The 19,076-nt window shown below is 40.7% G+C and overlaps 1 protein-coding gene across 5 annotated transcripts in view; it reads left to right on the top strand.

Moving 5' to 3' along the window:
- Positions 1-18,356, top strand: part of LOC130174463 (extracellular sulfatase Sulf-2-like) — a 73,085-nt gene extending 54,729 nt beyond the window's left edge. For 2 of the 5 annotated variants that reach the window (XM_056384288.1, XM_056384290.1), the window contains 14 exons: positions 813-941; positions 5,236-5,292; positions 6,305-6,434; positions 9,003-9,246; positions 9,826-10,006; positions 10,310-10,406; positions 10,484-10,578; positions 10,666-10,725; positions 11,186-11,355; positions 11,546-11,688; positions 11,887-12,010; positions 12,703-12,739; positions 12,898-12,954; positions 14,635-18,356. In XM_056384288.1, coding sequence (XP_056240263.1) covers positions 813-941; positions 5,236-5,292; positions 6,305-6,434; positions 9,003-9,246; positions 9,826-10,006; positions 10,310-10,406; positions 10,484-10,578; positions 10,666-10,725; positions 11,186-11,355; positions 11,546-11,688; positions 11,887-12,010; positions 12,703-12,739; positions 12,898-12,954; positions 14,635-14,665 — 1,555 coding nt within the window. In that variant the 3' untranslated portion in view covers positions 14,666-18,356. The remainder of the gene's footprint in view (positions 1-812; positions 942-5,235; positions 5,293-6,304; positions 6,435-9,002; positions 9,247-9,825; positions 10,007-10,309; positions 10,407-10,483; positions 10,579-10,665; positions 10,726-11,185; positions 11,356-11,545; positions 11,689-11,886; positions 12,011-12,702; positions 12,740-12,897; positions 12,955-14,634) is intronic. The other 3 variants (XM_056384291.1, XM_056384293.1, XM_056384292.1) reach the window with 3 other exon arrangements.
- Positions 18,357-19,076: the final 720 nt, after the last annotated feature.

Genomic DNA, 19,076 nt, shown 5'->3' with positions numbered 1-19,076 from the left:
GGTCACTTCAGCAAACAGCAGATAGACAGACACTGTCAGAGAGCAGCTGGTGAACATAGTGAAGAGCCAGATGGTGGAGACCAAACACAAAGCTAAAAGAGAGGGAGCGCTGGACAAACACCACAACACATGAATCACCATGTTACTCTGTGACTGATGGATGTGGAAGCAGTTGATCACGTTGCCCATAATAAATTTGTGGGGTGAAAATATGTCAGAGTTGTGGACTGCAGCTTTAGGAAACCAGATCAGTGACAATAAAAACACGTCTGTGGATCAGAGAAGCAGCTGCAACAAATCACAGAGCAGAAACACCTAACCAACAGTTACTTCTGGGACTGTGACTGTGTGTGTGTGTGTGTGTGTGTGTGTGTGTGTGTGTGTGACTGTGTGACTGTGTGCGTGTTTATTCCCGGTAAAGTAGATTACCACAGCCAGAGCTGTTGCACGAGGTGATCATGAGATCGCAGAGCTGTGTTGCTACACTGCACACATTATCAAAATATGAAATATTTAACACCCAGTTTTCACAATAAACTTCGGTGTAAACCTGCTGCCAGGCACCTGGTGTCATAACCTGACACTCTCCATGTGCTGCAGCTCGATTGGCTCATCCGGCTTTAATTCATTAAATCACTTTCAAATGTTTAAACTATAATTATCACGGGTGTGTTTGTGGTGTGGTGTGAGTTTCTTTTTGTTTCTCACAGAGTTTAGAGACAAAGAGAAAAACTGGCTGGACAATAATTAATCATGAGGCCAGTGGAGCTGTAGATAAACAGTCCTGTTTATTTTGTGTGTGTGTGTGTCAGTAACCCTCACATGGTCCTGAACATCGATCTGGCTCCGACCATTCTGGACATCGCCGGCCTCGACACTCCTCCAGATATGGACGGGAAGTCAATACTGGCTCTACTGGACACTGACAAACCTGCCAACAGGTACACACACACACACACACACACACACACACGCACACACCGACATTAACACAAATTCATACGCACACACAGATAAGAACATTAGAAGCCTATTTAGCCTTTAAGTTTTCCATACAACTGAAAAGTCGAACATTTAGAAAATAAAACAAACCATCAGCTCAGTTCTTTCACTGGTTTTCCTGAAGGCAAATGATGGATGTACAGGTGTGATGTATCCATCTTTCCCATATTTTCATAAAGTTGTCCTATTGCAACCTAATATAAAAATAATAAATAGGTAATTCTACCCATCCTAAAGATTTCATTAATGAGGTCAATCCATTCGTCCACTGTAGGTGTTACTGGTTTCCTGAGAAGGAGAAATCCAGCTGCCTCACAAGGTTATGAAAAATGAGAAACTTGCAAAAATGGTCTCCATAGTCTCCAAAGTCTCCAGAGATACTTGAACTCATTTAGTGAAATGATTCCGAAAAGCTAACAGGTCTGCAAGGAATTTATAGTTGTGGAACGTTAAAATGCTCAACAGGTAAATAATAAAGTTCCTCATACTGATTTTTTAAAATTGTAATTTAGGTCCTGTAACTTTCCTGAGTGGAGACACATGTGGTTCTTTGAATGTTCTATGAAGGCTATAAGAAACTTGCCTGAAAAAAACACAAAAGAAGAAAGTTGCGCTTTAACTTGTAAAATAGGTTCTTTACATTGTGCTACTTGGTTTGTTGAATTTACTTGTGAAGGGTTCGCGGTTACTTTTTGCGGCATTGCTCCAGTAAAAGAAGGGGGCGTCTCGCTCATGACAGAGTCCACAGAGTGATGTGATAAACAGCTTGTTGAAGACAAAGGTCAGAGGAGAAAAGAGACTCAGTGAAGCAAACAGGAAACACCACCCGTATGTAAATCATCCTGCTGCAGAGGGCTGGAGCAGCAGGCCGTCGCTCAGCTGTAACGACCTCATTTAAACACCTGGGCGCGCCGCAGCTCACAAACACAAAGAGCCATCTGCTTCGCCTGAAGGGATACATATTTTCTATTAATATTTATTATGATCAAAGTGTCAACGAAGGTAAAGGTCAGGAAGTCAGAGCAAACAAGGTAACGATTCAACGGGCCGCCAAACCCAGAACTTCTGCGAAAAGGATTTTCGCACCAGGACACGGTCAAAGGAAAAGTCTTTTTTTCTATATCTGTGAAGTGTTTTTAAAGATTTATGTCTTCAGCAGGAACCAATGAACTCAAAGCTCAGAGCCACAGACTGAGGCGGGAACTCAGAAAGAGTTGATAGGTGGGCTAACACATGGTTGGTTTGGTTGATTACACCAACATCATCCTTTATGGAACATTATATTCGACGAACTGTATTTTTTGAAGTGAGACGAATGACGAGACGGTGACTAGATGAAACTTGAATCGCAAAACCTGTGATTAAATCTCTGTATAATCCATCCATTCGTCCATCCATCCATCCATTTTCAATCGCTTAATCCGGGCGTCGGGTTGCGGTGGCAGCAGGCCAAGCAAGGTAGCCCAAACATCCCAGTGTTCCCAGGCCAGATGAGATATATTGTATAAACAGTTGGACGTGCCTGGAAGACCTCCAAAGGAAGGCACTCAGGAGGCATCCTAACTAGAAGATCGACTGGTAAATCAAAAACTTCACCTCTTCCCCACAATGGTCCAGTACAACGGCAGCTTTACGCCTGACGCTGCCCTGATCCTCCTGATCCCCCGCTCCATCCCACCCTTCCTCATGAGCGAGACAGACTTGTATCTTAATATAATATCAATGATGAAAAAAAGAGGCGAAAATGTTATTTAATTTCAACATAAAGTCACCATATTGACAAACTGACAAAGACCTGCGGTTATGGTTGATTAACTGTGAAACAAACAGAAATCTGATTTTATTTTCCTCAAATAAAACTAGACGATGTTCACAGATACTGACGAAGTTTAGTTAATTCTTGACCTTGTTAGTAACATTTTTTTTTTTTCACTTTGTTTGTTTGTGTTGTCAAACTTAATTAAATGGAGCCAGACTTCCAGACAAAGCGTTCATGGTTTTATGAAGGCGAGATTTAAGTGAAGAGGAAGAAGAATTCAGTTCAGTAACTGGACTGTCTTAGTTTCTGTGCAGATAACTGATGCAGAGCTTTAAAGGAACAATTAGTATATAATTATTAAACATAATGAAGACATGATCCTACAGACTAAATAATCAAATATTGATTAAAAAAGTAAGATTCTGATGTTTTCAGGAGCACAAAGGCTCAGAGATGAAGATCTTTAGGTTAAAGATGAAACAAGTTTCCTTCTACAGTCGAACAGACTCTGTGATGCCGTCGAGTCTGTGTGAACAAAGGTCTCATGCTGTGCCAACTTGGTCCTTTAGAACATGTTTGATCTAGGCGTCTTTTCAGGCTTTTATCACGCCGAGTTTAAACTCAAACACAAACTCTATGGAGCCGTGTCTCTCTCTTTAAACCCCAAACAAACTTTTAGATGCTGAGCTCTGAGCTCTGCAGAGTTGTGAAGTCTCTGTCAGGAGGATCCCTGCTTCCCGGCTGTTTGAACAAGTGTGAATCGACTCCTCGTTCTCTCAAGTGCAGCGAGGGACTGTACAGCATCTGTTCTCCTGAAGTACAGAGGAATTCATCTTCATGGGGAACAGAGACAGAAGCTGAAGGACTGATTAGACTGAGCCGACATTAATTCAGAATAAGAACCAGGAAGGACAGAGGACTGATTCTGTTCAGAAAAACATGTGGATCAGATCTGGACTGAGGAGTATGAGCAGGAGCTCTAAAACTTTACACACAAACTCCTGTACCTGATCACAGTCATGTGTCATGTGAAGCTTTATTACTGATTAAACTACTGAAGAGTACGAGTAGTTAGTACCTGTTAAACCTAAAGCAGCTGTAGTGGTTCTCAAACTTTTTTACTAATCGGACCACAGACCCAGTGATAAGATTTTTGCTTTTAGATGTTTTATTACAGAAACAGTTTAAACCCATGACCACAATAGTCATACATTCTGTCATTGTGCTAATTATGGATGGAATTATAGCGAAAATAAATTATTCCCCTTTTTCCTGGGGAACCAAAGACACCCTGTCAGGAACCCCTGGGGGTCCCTGGACCCAACTTTAATTTAATGCATCAGTAGCAACAGTGTTAAAGCTGCATAATAAGCACTTTACTTTCTATATTTTAAGTACATTTTTCTGTTAATAGTTATGGACTTAAGTAATATTTTGAATGCAGGTCTTTTAGTTGTAATGTCGTGTTTTACATTGTATTATTGCTACATGTTACATTTCTGAATCAAAAGGTGGCAGATTAAAGACTCAGAGGTAAAACGCACATATTGTTCCACCTTATTAAGACAACTGCGACACATTTATCACTTTATTATCATCTTATATTCAGCTGCAGTGATTGGTTAATTAATCAGTAAGTTGATCTACAGAATACTAATCAGATTGATTGATGGTCCCAGCTTGTGACATGTGAGAGTTTGCAGCTTTTTCACGTCTGACGTGATAAAAAACCTGAATGTGTTTTGGTTTTGGCGTCACCATAATCCAAATATTTAATCAATTAAGTCAGAGGATAATTGGCAGATTAATCGATAATTAAAATAATCGTTAGTTGCAGCTCAAAGTCCAGCTGAAGAAAGAGGAAGTGACAGTCTCTCTTCAGGATCATTCAAACCTCATTTAGTTGTGTGGGTGAAAAAATACATACATTTTAATTACATTTATTTTATTTTCATTGTGTGTCAATCTTGGTTGCACTGACTAAATTCAACAATGTTTGTTTTTCCATGACAGTTTTAAAGTTTATTCTGCAGATCGATGAGTGGAAACGTCCAGCGGTCCACTGTTCCTCCCGCTGCTGCTGTTTTAGCTGCGGCAGGAAAATCTAAATATTATCCCTCATAGTTAAAGTCACAAACACCTCAGAATAGAAACCAGATGGAGACAGTCATTAAGAGAGGCATTGCGTTATGAATACAATATAAATGTGTGTAATTTTTTATTTGAACTGAAGTGACCTTTGTACATGTGGCAGGAAGAGAAGCCTGTTCGTCATTTAGCTCATTTAGCTCTAAAACTAAACAGCTCTGTTTCCTGTTGTGTTCCTGGAGTTGATTCTAAACAGAAAAAGGTAAAAATAAAGAGAGGACGGACAGAGGTGGAGGTGGCGACAGTGTTGGTTGTTGCTAAAAAAAAAAAAAAATAAAATAAGGAATAATCACTGAACTTTCTGCTGTTTTCTTCTTCTTCTACAGGTTTCAAGTAAATAAGAAGCCGAAGGTGTGGAGAGACTCGTTTCTGGTGGAGAGAGGGTAAATACTCCATCATCACTTGATCATCACTGATACAGCTGCTGTACTGCAACACATACTACAGTCATATAACACATAACTCTCACATAGTATCACTTATAGTAAATATTACTAACTAACTGACCATTAATAAGGTCAGTGCTTCACTGCCATGCAGGTGAAAATAAACCCTCTCAGCCAATCAGTGAGCACATAAATCAAACTATAACCCAGTGGTTCCAGAACAATTCTAAACCTCCAGCTCTCTGTAATGTGTTATTTCTGTTTGTTTGTTTTTTTCATGGTTGCATGATTTCAATGTTTTTTTTTTCAAATGTTTGCAGAACTAATAGAAAAGACTAATGATGTGTCCCAAATCCAGACTACACATTCATTCTGAGCAGGTTTTTAGTCTGTGGGGTGGTCACAGGGAAAGTAACAAAACAAGGTTTACTGGAACCAGCCAGCGTCTGTAAATACTAAATATGGTTGGGTTTTTTTCTGTGCTATTGGTGGACACTGTTCTGTCACATTAACATACATGAATAAATAAATAAATAGATTATTGTGAGGTCAGATGAGTTTATCCAGATTACACCATTTTACCTGGAGGTAAAACTGAACGTGGGAACACCTGAACTGTTGGTAATAAACCCTCACTGCACAGGGAGCTGAAGGAGACAGTCTCATCAGACTGACTGAGAGTTCAGGTCATAATTTTACGTTTTACCTTTGTTTTATATTCTGAATAAGTTTGTTTCTAACCGGATCATGTGACTGCACGTCTTCTTCTTTGTGACGTTGCCATGCTCACAGATCTCAGCTATTAACTCACTGAGCACAGTGTTATCACTGGTATATTACTGATAGGGACAAAACAAAACATGTTGTTTATTATAAAAATAAGTTGTAATCAGTCTTGTTGAGAAATAAACAGAAGGCCTTACAATGAGTGCAGCACACAACACCCAAAAAAAAAAAACCACACCAGAAACAGAAATGTCCAACCCGCCTGTGTTTGGTCCGTTACCAGGAAGCTGCTCCACCAGCGCGTCGAGGGAAAGGAAGTGTCACAGGAGGAGAACTTCCTGCCCAAACACCAACGAGTAAAAGACCTGTGTCAGAGAGCCGAGTACCAGACGCCCTGTCAGCAGACTGGACAGGTACAGTCACTCCCAGGTGTACTACTTTACTTTACTCCTGATGCTCCTACTCACACTTTACTTTACGGACAACAGCAATTCACAATTTTCTCCCATGTGGGGTAACACAATGTTTACACCAGGAAAAGCCGACCCTGGATTCAGACTCTGGGCCCAGAAGGGTTTGCATAAGACCTCAGACCTTTATAGAGATAACAACATTATGTCCTTTGAAAATCTTAGAGAAAAATGTAGGATCCCACAAGCTCATTTGTTCAAATATTTCCAGATAAGAAGTTTAATTCGCTCTAGGACTCTATGTCAGATCAATGTCCAGCTTTCAGTATTATTGAGGGACTGGCAACATCAGACCCCTGTGCTAAAGGAACGATCTCAATAATTTATTGGAAATTACTAAGTGTCTACAGAATCCTCAAATTATAAAGGAGTGGTACAGATAGAGGTTCTTCAGACAGATTTTACAGAATAAAAATGGGAAAAGGCTCGTCTTCAAGCACAAAAGTCATCTATTAATAGTAGATCTAAATTGATCCAATATGATTGGCTTATGCGGTCGTACGTGATTCCAGAAAAGAAAAAATATCTCAGACAGTTGTATAAAATGTAGAACAGAGAAAGGTACAGTATTCCACTGCATGTGGAGGTGCAAATATATATAGGATTTTTCGAAAGAAATAATTGACACAATTTCCGACACAATTCACAAAAGGATTCCTGTACTCCCGGAGATTGTGGACCATCTTAATGTACAATGTTCAAAATCAATAAAGATAAGTGACAACAACAACGACAACAACAACTTTACTTTCACACAGTTTTCCAACGTTAAAAAAAGGCACATTGTAGCTGAGATTTTCCTACACAGACTTTTGTTTTTGCAGAATAAAAAGCTTTTTTTGGACTAAACGTAGGAAAAGTGCGACGGCTGCTGCTGTGGTAAACAAACAGAGACTTAAAGGAAACAGAGTAGAACATTGGAGACTTCTGTCAGAGAGATGAAAACCAGATGACATCTCCACAAACCAGACAGATACAATAACAGCAGTAATGACACATAGAGAACAGAACACAATGGACCGAACGCCGGCGAATCACAGAGAAAAGACGGGGAGAGAATCAAGATGGAGCCACATAACAGAAACTCTCTCCCAGACATATAGAGAGTTGTGTGTGTGTGTGTGTGTGTGTGTGTGTGTGTGTGTGTGTTTATGTGTGTATGTGTGTGAGTTCATGCTTGTTTGAGGTTAATTACACTTGTTGAAAAATCCCTTTAGCCAGTTGATTAGTCTCTTAGCAACAGAGTCTGTCGGCTGCTGGATCGCTCTGATAAACAGCCTGTAGAAAACCGTGTGTGTGTGTGTGTGTGTGTGTAATTAACAATTTGCGCATTTGTCACTGTTAAATAACAGCGAGTGACTAAGTGCAACAGTAGAAATTCATTCAGCTCCTGCTAATGAACAACTGCACAGTGACAACACAACACAAGAACAACACATGTAGCCTCCCACAATTAAACCAAACCATCAGTGCTGTACTTAGAGCTGATTGGCTGTTGGGTGGATGCTCCTCTCTACAGATGTTGTAACACTTTCGTCAGTTTCTCAGGAAGTGATGTTTGTATCTTGATTTAAATAGTCAGACATATTGATGGTGTTGAGCTCTATGAGTTTTAACAATTTGGTGCCGATCCAGATGATGATCCAGATCCAGATAATAATCTGGATCTGGATCAGACAGACCTATGTTAGATTGATTGGCCTTGGCAGAAGTATGTGCTCTGAATACCAGTCTTGTTGTTTTTTGTTTGTTTTTTTGCTTGTTTTTTCTAATGATGTAGTTCACTTCCTGATTGTTGTTGGAAATGTTCAGACGTTGTCACGGCGATTTGCACTCGAGGCTCCACCTGCTGAACAAGGCTCTGCTCTTTGACTGAGGGACAAAGAACAGAGCCACTCTGATTCCTTCAGACTTATTCTGGAGATGTTTTAACAACACAGCTGAAGTGTGAGTCAGCTGTGTGACTGTGTAACTGAAAGTCACAGCTGCAGCTGAAAATGTGATTTTTATTTACAGTTACATAACAGGTCAGACTTTGGCATTTAGCTATGACAGTTGTGTGGTGACGTTAATGAGGTATCCTTGTATCAGAACGCATGACACCAACACACAGACACACAAACATCTGTGTTTAAAATCCTGGACTGCAGCAGGTTTTTATTACTGGGAACTGGGAGGAGGATTTTGTACAGTGCACTGTGGAGAGAAAACCATTAATCCCAAAAATGTCAGCTATTTATTATACCAGTCATGACTGCTGAGTTCTCTGGTTTGATTTAAAGAGGATGAAAAAGACGTTTGTTCATCTATTTGACTTTATTCTGGGGTTTTCTTTCAACTTGCCTCTTTCCCATTTGGAGGTTATTTGACTTTTTATAATGAAAATCAGGAAAAATATACTTATAATTTGGCATCATTACACTCAGATTTACCTATGAATTAGCCTGCTGATTGACATGAAATCAATCTGTGTGTGTATGTGTGTGCGTGCGTGTGTGTGTGTGTGTGTAGAAGTGGCAGTGTGTGGAGGACGCCACAGGTAAACTACGACTCTTCAAATGTAAGAACGAAGGGGGAGGGGCAAAGAACTTCCAGAGGGGCGTGGCCGATCACCAGCATCCTATCAGCATCAAGTCCCAGCTGTACCATCGCAACTCAGATGGCTGTGACTGCGACCTACGCGACCTCCGACCTCTGAACCTGCGGCCCACCATGATGAGGCCGTTCAACAAGAAGCCGTTCTTCTCCAAGAAGAGTGAGTGTTACTGGTTCAGTTCAGCAGGGGGCAGCAGGGACAAAAGACGTAATTTCTTGGACAAAGTTGGTTCTTAATTCGATCCTGTTATTTTGAACCAGTGTTTTTCTCTGATTGGTGGAGTGATTTTCTACGGAAGCTGTGAAAGGCAAGTGAAAAAAGTTTTTGGGGAAAAAAAGAAAAAAGAAAATAAAGAACAAGAAAGAAAGTAAGAAAAATAAAGAATAAGAGAGTTTAAGTGGAAAAAAAGTCAAAAAACCATGTTTCAAAGCAGGGGAGTCAGTCTGCTCCACTGGTTTACTGTGTGATGCTGCCCTCTAGTGTCACAGGTCAGAACTACATCAACTTGGTGCTGATGGAAATATGAGAGGTTCAGTCTCAGTGAGGAAACTTCTGTTTCTCATTCACAGGAAACAGAAGCAGTGACACACAGATAAGTGTTTGTTGTGTCAATCAGTGATGATGGTGTGTTGTTGCTGAGCTACTGTCTGTCTGTCTGTCTGTCTGTGTGTGTGTGTGTTTGTGTTTGTGTGTGTGTGTGTGTGCGCTCGTGCGTGTGCGTGTGCATGCGTCTCACAGAGTTCAAAGCCCTGAAGAGTTACTCCAGAAACCGTTACAGCCGCTCCACATCCATGATGAACAGTTACCCCGGTAACCACAGCCTGGTGGGCATGCCTGACGAGTCCGAGGACGAGTTCAGCGGGATGGGAGGAGCTCCCAGTGTCGTGGCCCCACCCAACTCCATCAAAGTCACACACAGGTGGGTTATGCTTGTGTGTGTGTGTGTGTGTGTATGTGCTAATCACCTCCTGTTATTCAGATTCATAGCTAACTGTTCGATCATATTCTATTTAAATAAAAAAAAATTTCAAGGGAATTTTATCTCAACTCAGTTAAATAAAACTGTCTTCAGAACATTGTTTCCTTATTGTTATAACAGGAAAACTAAAGTAACAAAGTCAGTCAAAGCTGCTGCTGCTGCTGCCGTCACTCATTTGTACATTTGGCGTTCCTCCTATCTAATTACAACTGTTGTTAAGTGTTTGCTGTTGTTTTCCTGCAGATGTTCGATTCTGTCTAACGCCTCGGTGAAGTGTGACACAGGAGTGTATCAGTCTCTGCAGGCCTGGAAGGACCACAAGCTGCACATAGACCACGAGGTAACACAAAGAACGACTGACTGACGGACCTGGTCTCTGTTTTACTGGTGACTGAACCTTTCCTCTCTCTCCCTCAGATTGAGACTCTGCAGACAAAGATAAAGAACCTGAGAGAGGTCAGAGGTCACCTGAAGAAGGCCCGCCCCCTGGAGTGTGACTGCAATAAATACCTGTAAGTGGAACAGACATTCACACACCACAGTGTGAGACGTAAAAGCAGAAGAATATTCATCCTTGGGGATGTTTGAATGTTTTTCAGGTACAAGTCCAAACTGAAGAATAAGCTGAGGTTCCGAGGAGGTGGTCTGCACCCCTTCAGGTGAGACTGTAAGACTGAAGACTCCTGTATTGCTGTAAACAAACTGGAGTTTCAACAAACATGAAGAAACAGCTGATTTCACAGCCCTCTGTGTTACTGAATAGATAGATACTTTACTCTGCCCCTTGGGGAAATTCAGTTATTTTCCAGCCAATGATAATATTGTCAAATATAAACTCTACAAAGAAAACTGAAGGGGACCTAAAACAGAACCTTGAGGAACCCCAAAAAACACAGGAGAGCAAGAGGGAAATTAGTTATTATAAGTTACTTATAAAATTAGTGTGAAAAGACAAAGACAAGATACTTTCGATGTTAACACAGTGAAAGTGATTTTACAATGTGGAGTTTGACAAAACAGAAGAATGTTCCCCATACTTATAATGTCCTGTGTGTGTGTGTGTGTGTGTGTGTGTGTGTGTGTGTGTGTGTGTGTGTGTGTGTGTGTGTGTGTGTGCAGGAAGGGAGGGGCTCGGGATAAGAAGGCTTGGCTTCTGAAGGAGCAGAAGAGGAGGAAGAAGATGAGGAAGATGATCAAGAGGATCCGGAACAATGACACGTGTTCGATGCCTGGACTGACCTGCTTCACACACGACAACCAGCACTGGCACACTGCACCCTACTGGACACGTAAGACACACACACACACACACACATACACACACACACACACACACACACACATACACACACTGATCTAGACTACGAGGCAAGCGTTAGTACTAATAATATTAATATGCTTTTTATGCCCTATAATGATGAAGTCTATGTGTGTGTGTGTGTGTGTGTGTGTGTGTGTGTGTGTTTGTGTGTGTTACAGTGGGTTCGTTTTGTGCATGCACCAGCGCCAACAACAACACGTACTGGTGTCTGAGGACCATCAACGAGACCCACAACTTCCTGTTCTGTGAGTTTGCCACTGGCTTCCTGGAGTACTTTGACCTCAACACAGACCCATACCAGGTACACACACACACACACACACACACACACACACACACACACTAAATACATACAATAAAATAGTTTGAGTCCACAGAAGAGAAAGGTAATTTCACCTTTGGGAAACTTTATGTTTTATTCTCTCATTCTCGCTCTCTCTCTCTCTCGCTCTCTCTCTCTCTCCATCCCCCCAACTCCCCACACCACCTCTCTCTCCAGTTGATAAATGCTGTCAGCTCTTTAGATCGGATGGTTCTCAATCAGCTCCACGTTCAGCTGATGGAGCTCAGAGGCTGCAGGGGACACAAGCAGTGTAACCCTCGCACACGCTCAGTGGAGCTGGGTATGACACACACACACCCACACACACACACACACACACACACACACACACACACACACACACACATTGACAGTCCATACACCTAGCTTATCAACATCAATGTGTCCCTCTGGTTTCCTACAATTCAAAAACTGAGATGATAAAACTATGATTAATTTGCAGTTACACATTTCCACTTCTAGATATCACACAAGTCATCACAAGTATATTTGAGCCCTTTGCCATCCTGCAATGTGGACAAACGGTATCACTGTGTCCCAGTGCAGTTTCCACTTCCTCAGACATCCACATTTAACCTTTCATTTTAGTTTCTCTTCTGCCCATTCTGACTTTTTGGTTGTAAAATTTAGAGTTAACTTTCAAAAGAGACCAGGGTTATGACTGATCAAAAAGGTTGAAGAACACTGACTGTTTTATTTTGGGTATTTTATGTGTGTCTGTTAATAACACCTTAATCCATTACATGTCAGCTGGTCCTGTCTTGTTCCTGAATCATTAAAACACAACCTCCGAGTCCTAAAATCTTTTCTACACTGTTCACATGTTAATGGTGCGTTCAGGTGTTGTCAACTCATACAGCTGGCCAATTATTACGGGACCAAGTTGTATTTTCTAGGAGTCACTGAACACTGGATACACAAAAAAAATTACAAGTGGCCACTGCTTGCTAACCAATCAGACTCTCTCTTCAGCAGGAGGGCGGGAACACGGCAGCTTCGATGACTACAGGTACAAACACATATGTTCACACACATTATGTTTTCCTGCTCTGAACGCTGCATGACTTCCTGATGGAGCTGAGGGCTGCTGTTGGTGGAGCAAAGAGAGAGAGAGAGAGAGTGTGCGTGCGTGCGTGTGTAACACGGTGTGTGTGTTTGTTGCATCAGGGTGTTTGAGAGGAGGAAGTGGCCAAGAGTCAAGAAACCTTCATCATCTCGAACCCTGTGAGTCTTCCTCTTGTCCTGCTATTTGTAGATGGTCCAGCCTGCATGCTGCTGCTCGTTGCCTCAACACTGTACCTGATCCTGATGAGTCTGATCTGATGTGTCTGACTCACAGACATTTTATATGTCAGCAGGTTATATTTTTGTTTCTGTTGGAAACTGGAACTCTGAACTGGAACTATGTATTTATTAAATTTCATTTTAATAAATAGTGTAAAACTCCTTAAACATCGGCCGAAACAGAACCTGAACTGTGGAGGAGCAAAAGTGTCAAAACGATGAATTATATTCTCTAAAAGCTCATTTAAGGAACAGTTCACCCCCTAATTAAGACAATATCTCCTCTACTTCAGGTCAACAGAAACGTAAAGACACAAACAATGTTGTTCAGTTAGTCTCTTACTGTTTCTGCAGCACTGAACACAACCTAAAAACACAGTTTATCCTTGTCATTGCCCTTTGAAGCCAAAATGACTTGTTACCTTATTCTCACTTGTTATATTTTTCTTACTAGCCCCTAAAACAGTTTTCTAACTTTCATCAGGACCCTGATGCGACTGTACCTGTCACAAAGACAGATTTAGATTTAATGGGATCATGCTTGATTGATTCTGTTTTCATGAATCCTAGTTATGATTTTTTGAGAACAAACAGAAGCTGAAGTAGAACAGACTTCTGCTGTAAGCGTTTGTCATACATGAGGTATTTTATATTTCAGTGGTTCCCAACCTTTTCCGAGTCATTTCCCACTTGAAAATTTCAAAAATCTTGGCAGGGCACATCCGACAATACGGAGGCTAAATAATTCTCAGAGCACTTTTTTATTTTAATGATAACGATCATCGAACAATTTAACTGAAAGCAGGGGAAGACGATTTTTTTCTGTTCTGTTTGACAGAGGAGAGATCACTTGTTGATTCACCGTCTGACTCTTTCTTATTAGTACTTCCTGCTGCTAACCAGCTATCTATTTTGATTCTCCTTTGCCATCTATGGAATCTTTTAGTGCAAAATCAGACTGAAACAACATAAAACTTCCTGTCATTGTCTTATCAAAAGAAAAAAGATGAAAATAAAAAACAAGAAAGAAATAGAAACAAAACAAAACAACGAAATTTACAAGAATAATAACACAAACTTCTGGATTTCATTATGTAATTTAAAAGGAAAAATTATGTTTGATATGTTGTTTTTAACCCTTTAAAAAAAAGTTTTTTTTAACCCTTTATCATAAGGATAATATAGGATCCCAAATTAATTCAATTAATGATATTTGAAATAAAATACTGTTGATTTTATCAGAAAAAAAGACACCGTGGTAGACAGACCAACATATTGTTCCTTTTTCTGCAAACAAACCCAGTAATTTGTATTTGTAAAGAATAATTTAAATCACAGAAAAATCACACAGTGACTTTAATAAATGTAAAGTAGATTTATTTATAGTCCAAATGTCTGAGTCTTCTGTCTCCATGTTTGTTTCACTCACTGCTCGTCTGTTCTGCTGCCTGCATGTGCCTTAGTTCTCTCTGTCTGTCTGTTAACAACAGTAACTACTATAACATATACACATACACACACATACATACACACACACACACACACTTTACTATGTTCAAAAGTTAACTATAGTCTCTGTGTTGTGCGTGTTTGTGTTTGTTTGTGTGTGTGTGTATCCAGAGGTCCAATCTGGGACGGCTGGAAGGGCTAAGCCTCCTGATTGGTTGGAGCAGGCTCCTGACCCTGCCCACAGCAGCCTGAAGGAGCAGGGCGTGGTCGTCGACGTGGCGGCATCGCTTGGCAACCATGCCCCCATCTCACCGGTCAGCCAATCAGCTTCTGCCATTCCTGTGACATCGCTTGGCCCTCCCACCCTGCTGCTCAGGGAGACGCTGGGACGAAACACCCGACGCACCTCTTCATCAGCTGCCCCTCCCTCCTTCTTCTCCTCAGCTCCCCCCTTCTCCTTCTCTGAGGGCAGCTCCAGGGGGAGGAGGATGAGGGTGATGGTGATGAAGAGGAGGAGGAGGAGACAGAGAGGTAGACAGGAAAGATTAGTTTTCCACATCACACCAGTCAAATCTGAGAAAGATAAAACAGCATTTATAGAACAAAAACTCTCCTCCTTCTCCTCCTCCTCCTCCTCCTCTGCAGGTGACCTCCCAGCGACCATATTTGTTTTACATGTTCATATTTAGTCTCTCTAACAGTCTGTAAAGACATTAAAGGACCTGTCCGCCCTGTTTTTGTTGTTTTTAAACTCAGACTGAGACAGAAGCAGAAAACAAACTTCACGTCGAACACTGTGACATCACTGCTGATGTAAGCGTGATGTCATTTTTACTTTTTCTTTTCTTTTTTCTTTTTTTTCTCTTCCACTAACTTGAGCGTTGGTTACCACGGTGACCAACGGCTTTACTGACGACAGAGCAACAGTTGTACTAACTTGGTGACTGACTACAGTACCCACAATGCAACACAGCAGCCCTGAAGAGAACGAGGATGAGAACATTAAAAAAAAAAATCAAAGAGAACAAACAAGGAAAAGAACAAAAGATACAAGACTGTGGGAGCTCGAAGTCTTGTATTGTGTCATCAGCCAAAAGAAAGAGGATTACAGGATGATGTCATCGCATCCAGAACTTGTCACAGCTGTTTTGTGAATGAAAAACTAGAGAAGATTTCTTTAAAGTTAAAGCTGCCACCCTGGAAAAACCATTTTACTCTATCATCCCATTTTATTTTTAAACTCGTGTTAACCAATCACATTCTTCCTTTTGGTCCAGTTATTTCGTCCTCTCAGCCGTTTTTTTTTTTTTTTTTTTTTTTCAGCCCTGGTGTCCATTCTCCCCCCTCCCTCCCTCCCTCCCTCCCTCCTCCCTCCCTCCCTCCTTCCCTCCCTCCCTCCCTCCCTTGCCCCAAACAAGCCACTGGTCAGAAATGTCCAGAGTTCTAAATTAGAACATGTAACTTATAAAAATGTAAAATATAACTGTAGAAAAACAACTGAATTTGCACAGGAAGTGAGAACAAGGTGGAAGAATTAAACCTTTGATGATCTCTGCCTGTTGTATTTGATCCGACACACGTGTGATGTGACTTTCCGACTGATTATGAGCCGGAAAATTAAAAAAAAAGAAAGAAATTATTAGACACAATCAGATCTCTGTCAGTGTTAAAACTGCCCCTCAGATACTCTGACACTGTTAAACATCCCACTGCATTTAGAGACAAAGTGTTGTTTTTCTGCAACCTTTTGTGATTTCCTACATTTCGCAAAATGCCTTTCAACAGAGAAGGTTCGTCCAGTTTCGGTATGGTTTCCAGACATCACTGGGTTCAGAGGAGCACTGGCTGTTGCCTACAACCTGCAAACCTACAGATGTTCTGGAAACATCCTCAGGCTCGTTGGTCTGTAAGAAGATGTCACTATCTACTATCAGCATCAGCAGGTGAGCAAAAGTAGCTGCATTGATTGGCCAGTGTATAGACCAATCAGGCAATAGCTACAGGTCCTCTGTACCATATTTCTGTGGGAGCTTATGCAACCTAGTCAGCGTCTTTATCAGTACATTTCTGATCAATCATAACCTCAATTCTCTGTCCTCAATTTACTGATTCATGTAGTCGAACGTCATTTACATGCTGCAGTTTGATGATGATTCTTCTCAAGTTTTTGTCATCTCAGTTTTTATTATTTTTAATATTTTGACATTACACAAACACACACAATAAATGTGATATTGAAAAATAAAAAAAAAACAAAGAAAAAAGGCAGTAAAAAAAAAAACAAGTTCTTTTGTATTGTGTTATCTAGTTTACCTTCTCTAAGATGTTGTATCCTTAATGCATGTCAGAAAATAATGTCACATTTGATGAGTTTTGCTTTGGATGTTCTTCAGTTATCAAAAGAAGACCTGTCTGCTACAATATTACCTGCTCAAATTAATAACTTTGACTAAATTGTCTTTCGCCTCAGAACAAGTGGCCCATGATTCTTCATCATGTCATATCAGGCTCCTAAATGTCTGCACCAGTGAGAGAGTTCATGTCCACATTGAAATGATAAATAGAACTGACAACAGACATGGCCTAATAATATGGAAGTGTGTGATCACTCAGTGTAATTAAACCCATATCTAAGACCAACCGTGCGATCACAAAAACATTAGTTCGCTGGTTAATACTGTGTAGATGTGGAGTCTTACAGTGCATCCGTTTTTTTGTTTTTATGAACAGAATGATCAATATCATCAAACTTTTTACAGTGAAACTATTTTTTTACACAAAAAGTTATATTTAAAGTTTGTTAAAATACCATAACATCGTGTAAATCCACATACTTCAATCCAAAATCAGAACCCAACAGTATTAAATTGAAGTGAGATTCTGGATCGAACGAAGACAAAAGAGAACGTGAGGCAGCGACCTGAGGACACTAATTCAGGTAGTTTGGGAGCGTGATGTGTATTTGATGGCAGACATTAACTGTATTTGATGGCAGACATTAACTGAACACACAAACATTTTGAAGAAACCAACACTGATTATTGGTGACTACCGATGGTCTCTGGTGTCAAAGTCATGCTCAGTGAGTGAATTCAGGCGTTTGACAAACAACTAATTCTGTTGTGTGTGTGTTTTTTTTTTTTTTTTCATTCAGTCTGTCTTGGGTCTTTTTCCTCTTCTGTTGTGGATGTTTTTCCTGTTTGATTTTTGAATTTCAAAACCACATTTATTATTGTTTTACTTAACATTTTCTGCTGTAAAATCCCATGAGAGCTTGTTGTTGATCCACAGGGAGAGGACGCACACCACACCTTAAAACTTCCATCACAAATATCTGTTTTTTTTTCTAACTGTGTAGAAGTGTTTGGGGGGTGATTTCTTCCTTCCTGTGTGAATGCAGCTGACCTGTCTGCTGCCTATAGTTTTTTTTTTTTTTTTAACCCCAAATGTATTTGCTCTGCGGTGCTATTTGCTGTCTAACAACTATCTAGGAAAAACCTTCTGGTTGTGTTTGAATGTATTTGTAAATGTTTAGGTGTGTTCTCTAAAGACGAGCACTAGAATCGGACGGTTCTGGACCACCTGAGACTGGACCGACTCGCATACACACACACACACACACACACACACACACACACACACCTGCACCTGCACTCCCTCCACCCCCTCACACATACACATATATGTACAAACACACTGAAGGACAAACTGCTGAGCACTTTGATTGGAGGATGGAGGGATGAATGGACCGATGGAGGGTTCACGGCGAGACTTGATGACACATGATGTGCAGCCAGTGATACTGATCTAACACACCTGTACAGTCACCCACTGACCTGTGGATACAGTGATTGGTTTTAGTTTGTGAATAAAGTGTTGAATGCCAAAATCTACCTTTTTCTGTTCAAAGTTTTTGTGTGTAAGACCGCAGCGACGGTGGAAGGACGGTTGTCATGTTTCATGGATTATGATATTTGTTAAAGATACCTGCTAATTTGACTGAGTTTTTTCCTGTTTATTCATAGACAGCCGCTGACAGCAGTGCTCAAGATGCCTTTAGGGCCACAGTAAGTAGCAAATCAGGCTCATGTCCCAGGTTCAGTTTAAAGTCAATGTGAGGGGCATTTGGTTGTGATGGTCAGGGTAGGGTAAGGGTCCAAGGAATGCATTTTGTCCATGAGTATCCTCGCAAGAATATAAGTACAAACGTTTGTGCGTGTGTGTGTCACAGGCTGAGGTATTTTGAGGCATACACAATAAAATAAAGAACACCAACAGGGTTTTTATTTTTTTATTTTTTTTTACTACACTGAAGATTTCAATCAAAATGTCTGACTACAGTAAAACCCACACATCAATATTCAGATCAGATATACAGTCTGAATACAGGTACATGGTTTGAAGTGATGACCCGTGATTTTGATGGAGGGAAGTATTGTGGCTAACTTTTCAGCAACCAGGTTCCTACTTGTACATCCAGCAGTTACAGAGCAACATGATGATTCATGTGGAGTGCCGTTTGTGTCACCTGATGAATCTCAGTTGAGTGTTCCCTCTCTTTTAGCTCTTTGTTTGGTTTCCACCAGCTCCTCCTCTTATCTGGCTGTTTAGCT

Source organism: Seriola aureovittata, chromosome 9 (genome assembly GCF_021018895.1).
Source record: "Seriola aureovittata isolate HTS-2021-v1 ecotype China chromosome 9, ASM2101889v1, whole genome shotgun sequence".
NCBI lineage: Eukaryota > Metazoa > Chordata > Actinopteri > Carangiformes > Carangidae > Seriola > Seriola aureovittata.
The sequence above is the reverse complement of the archived record's forward strand: the minus strand, read 5'-3'. Positions and strand labels throughout refer to the sequence as shown.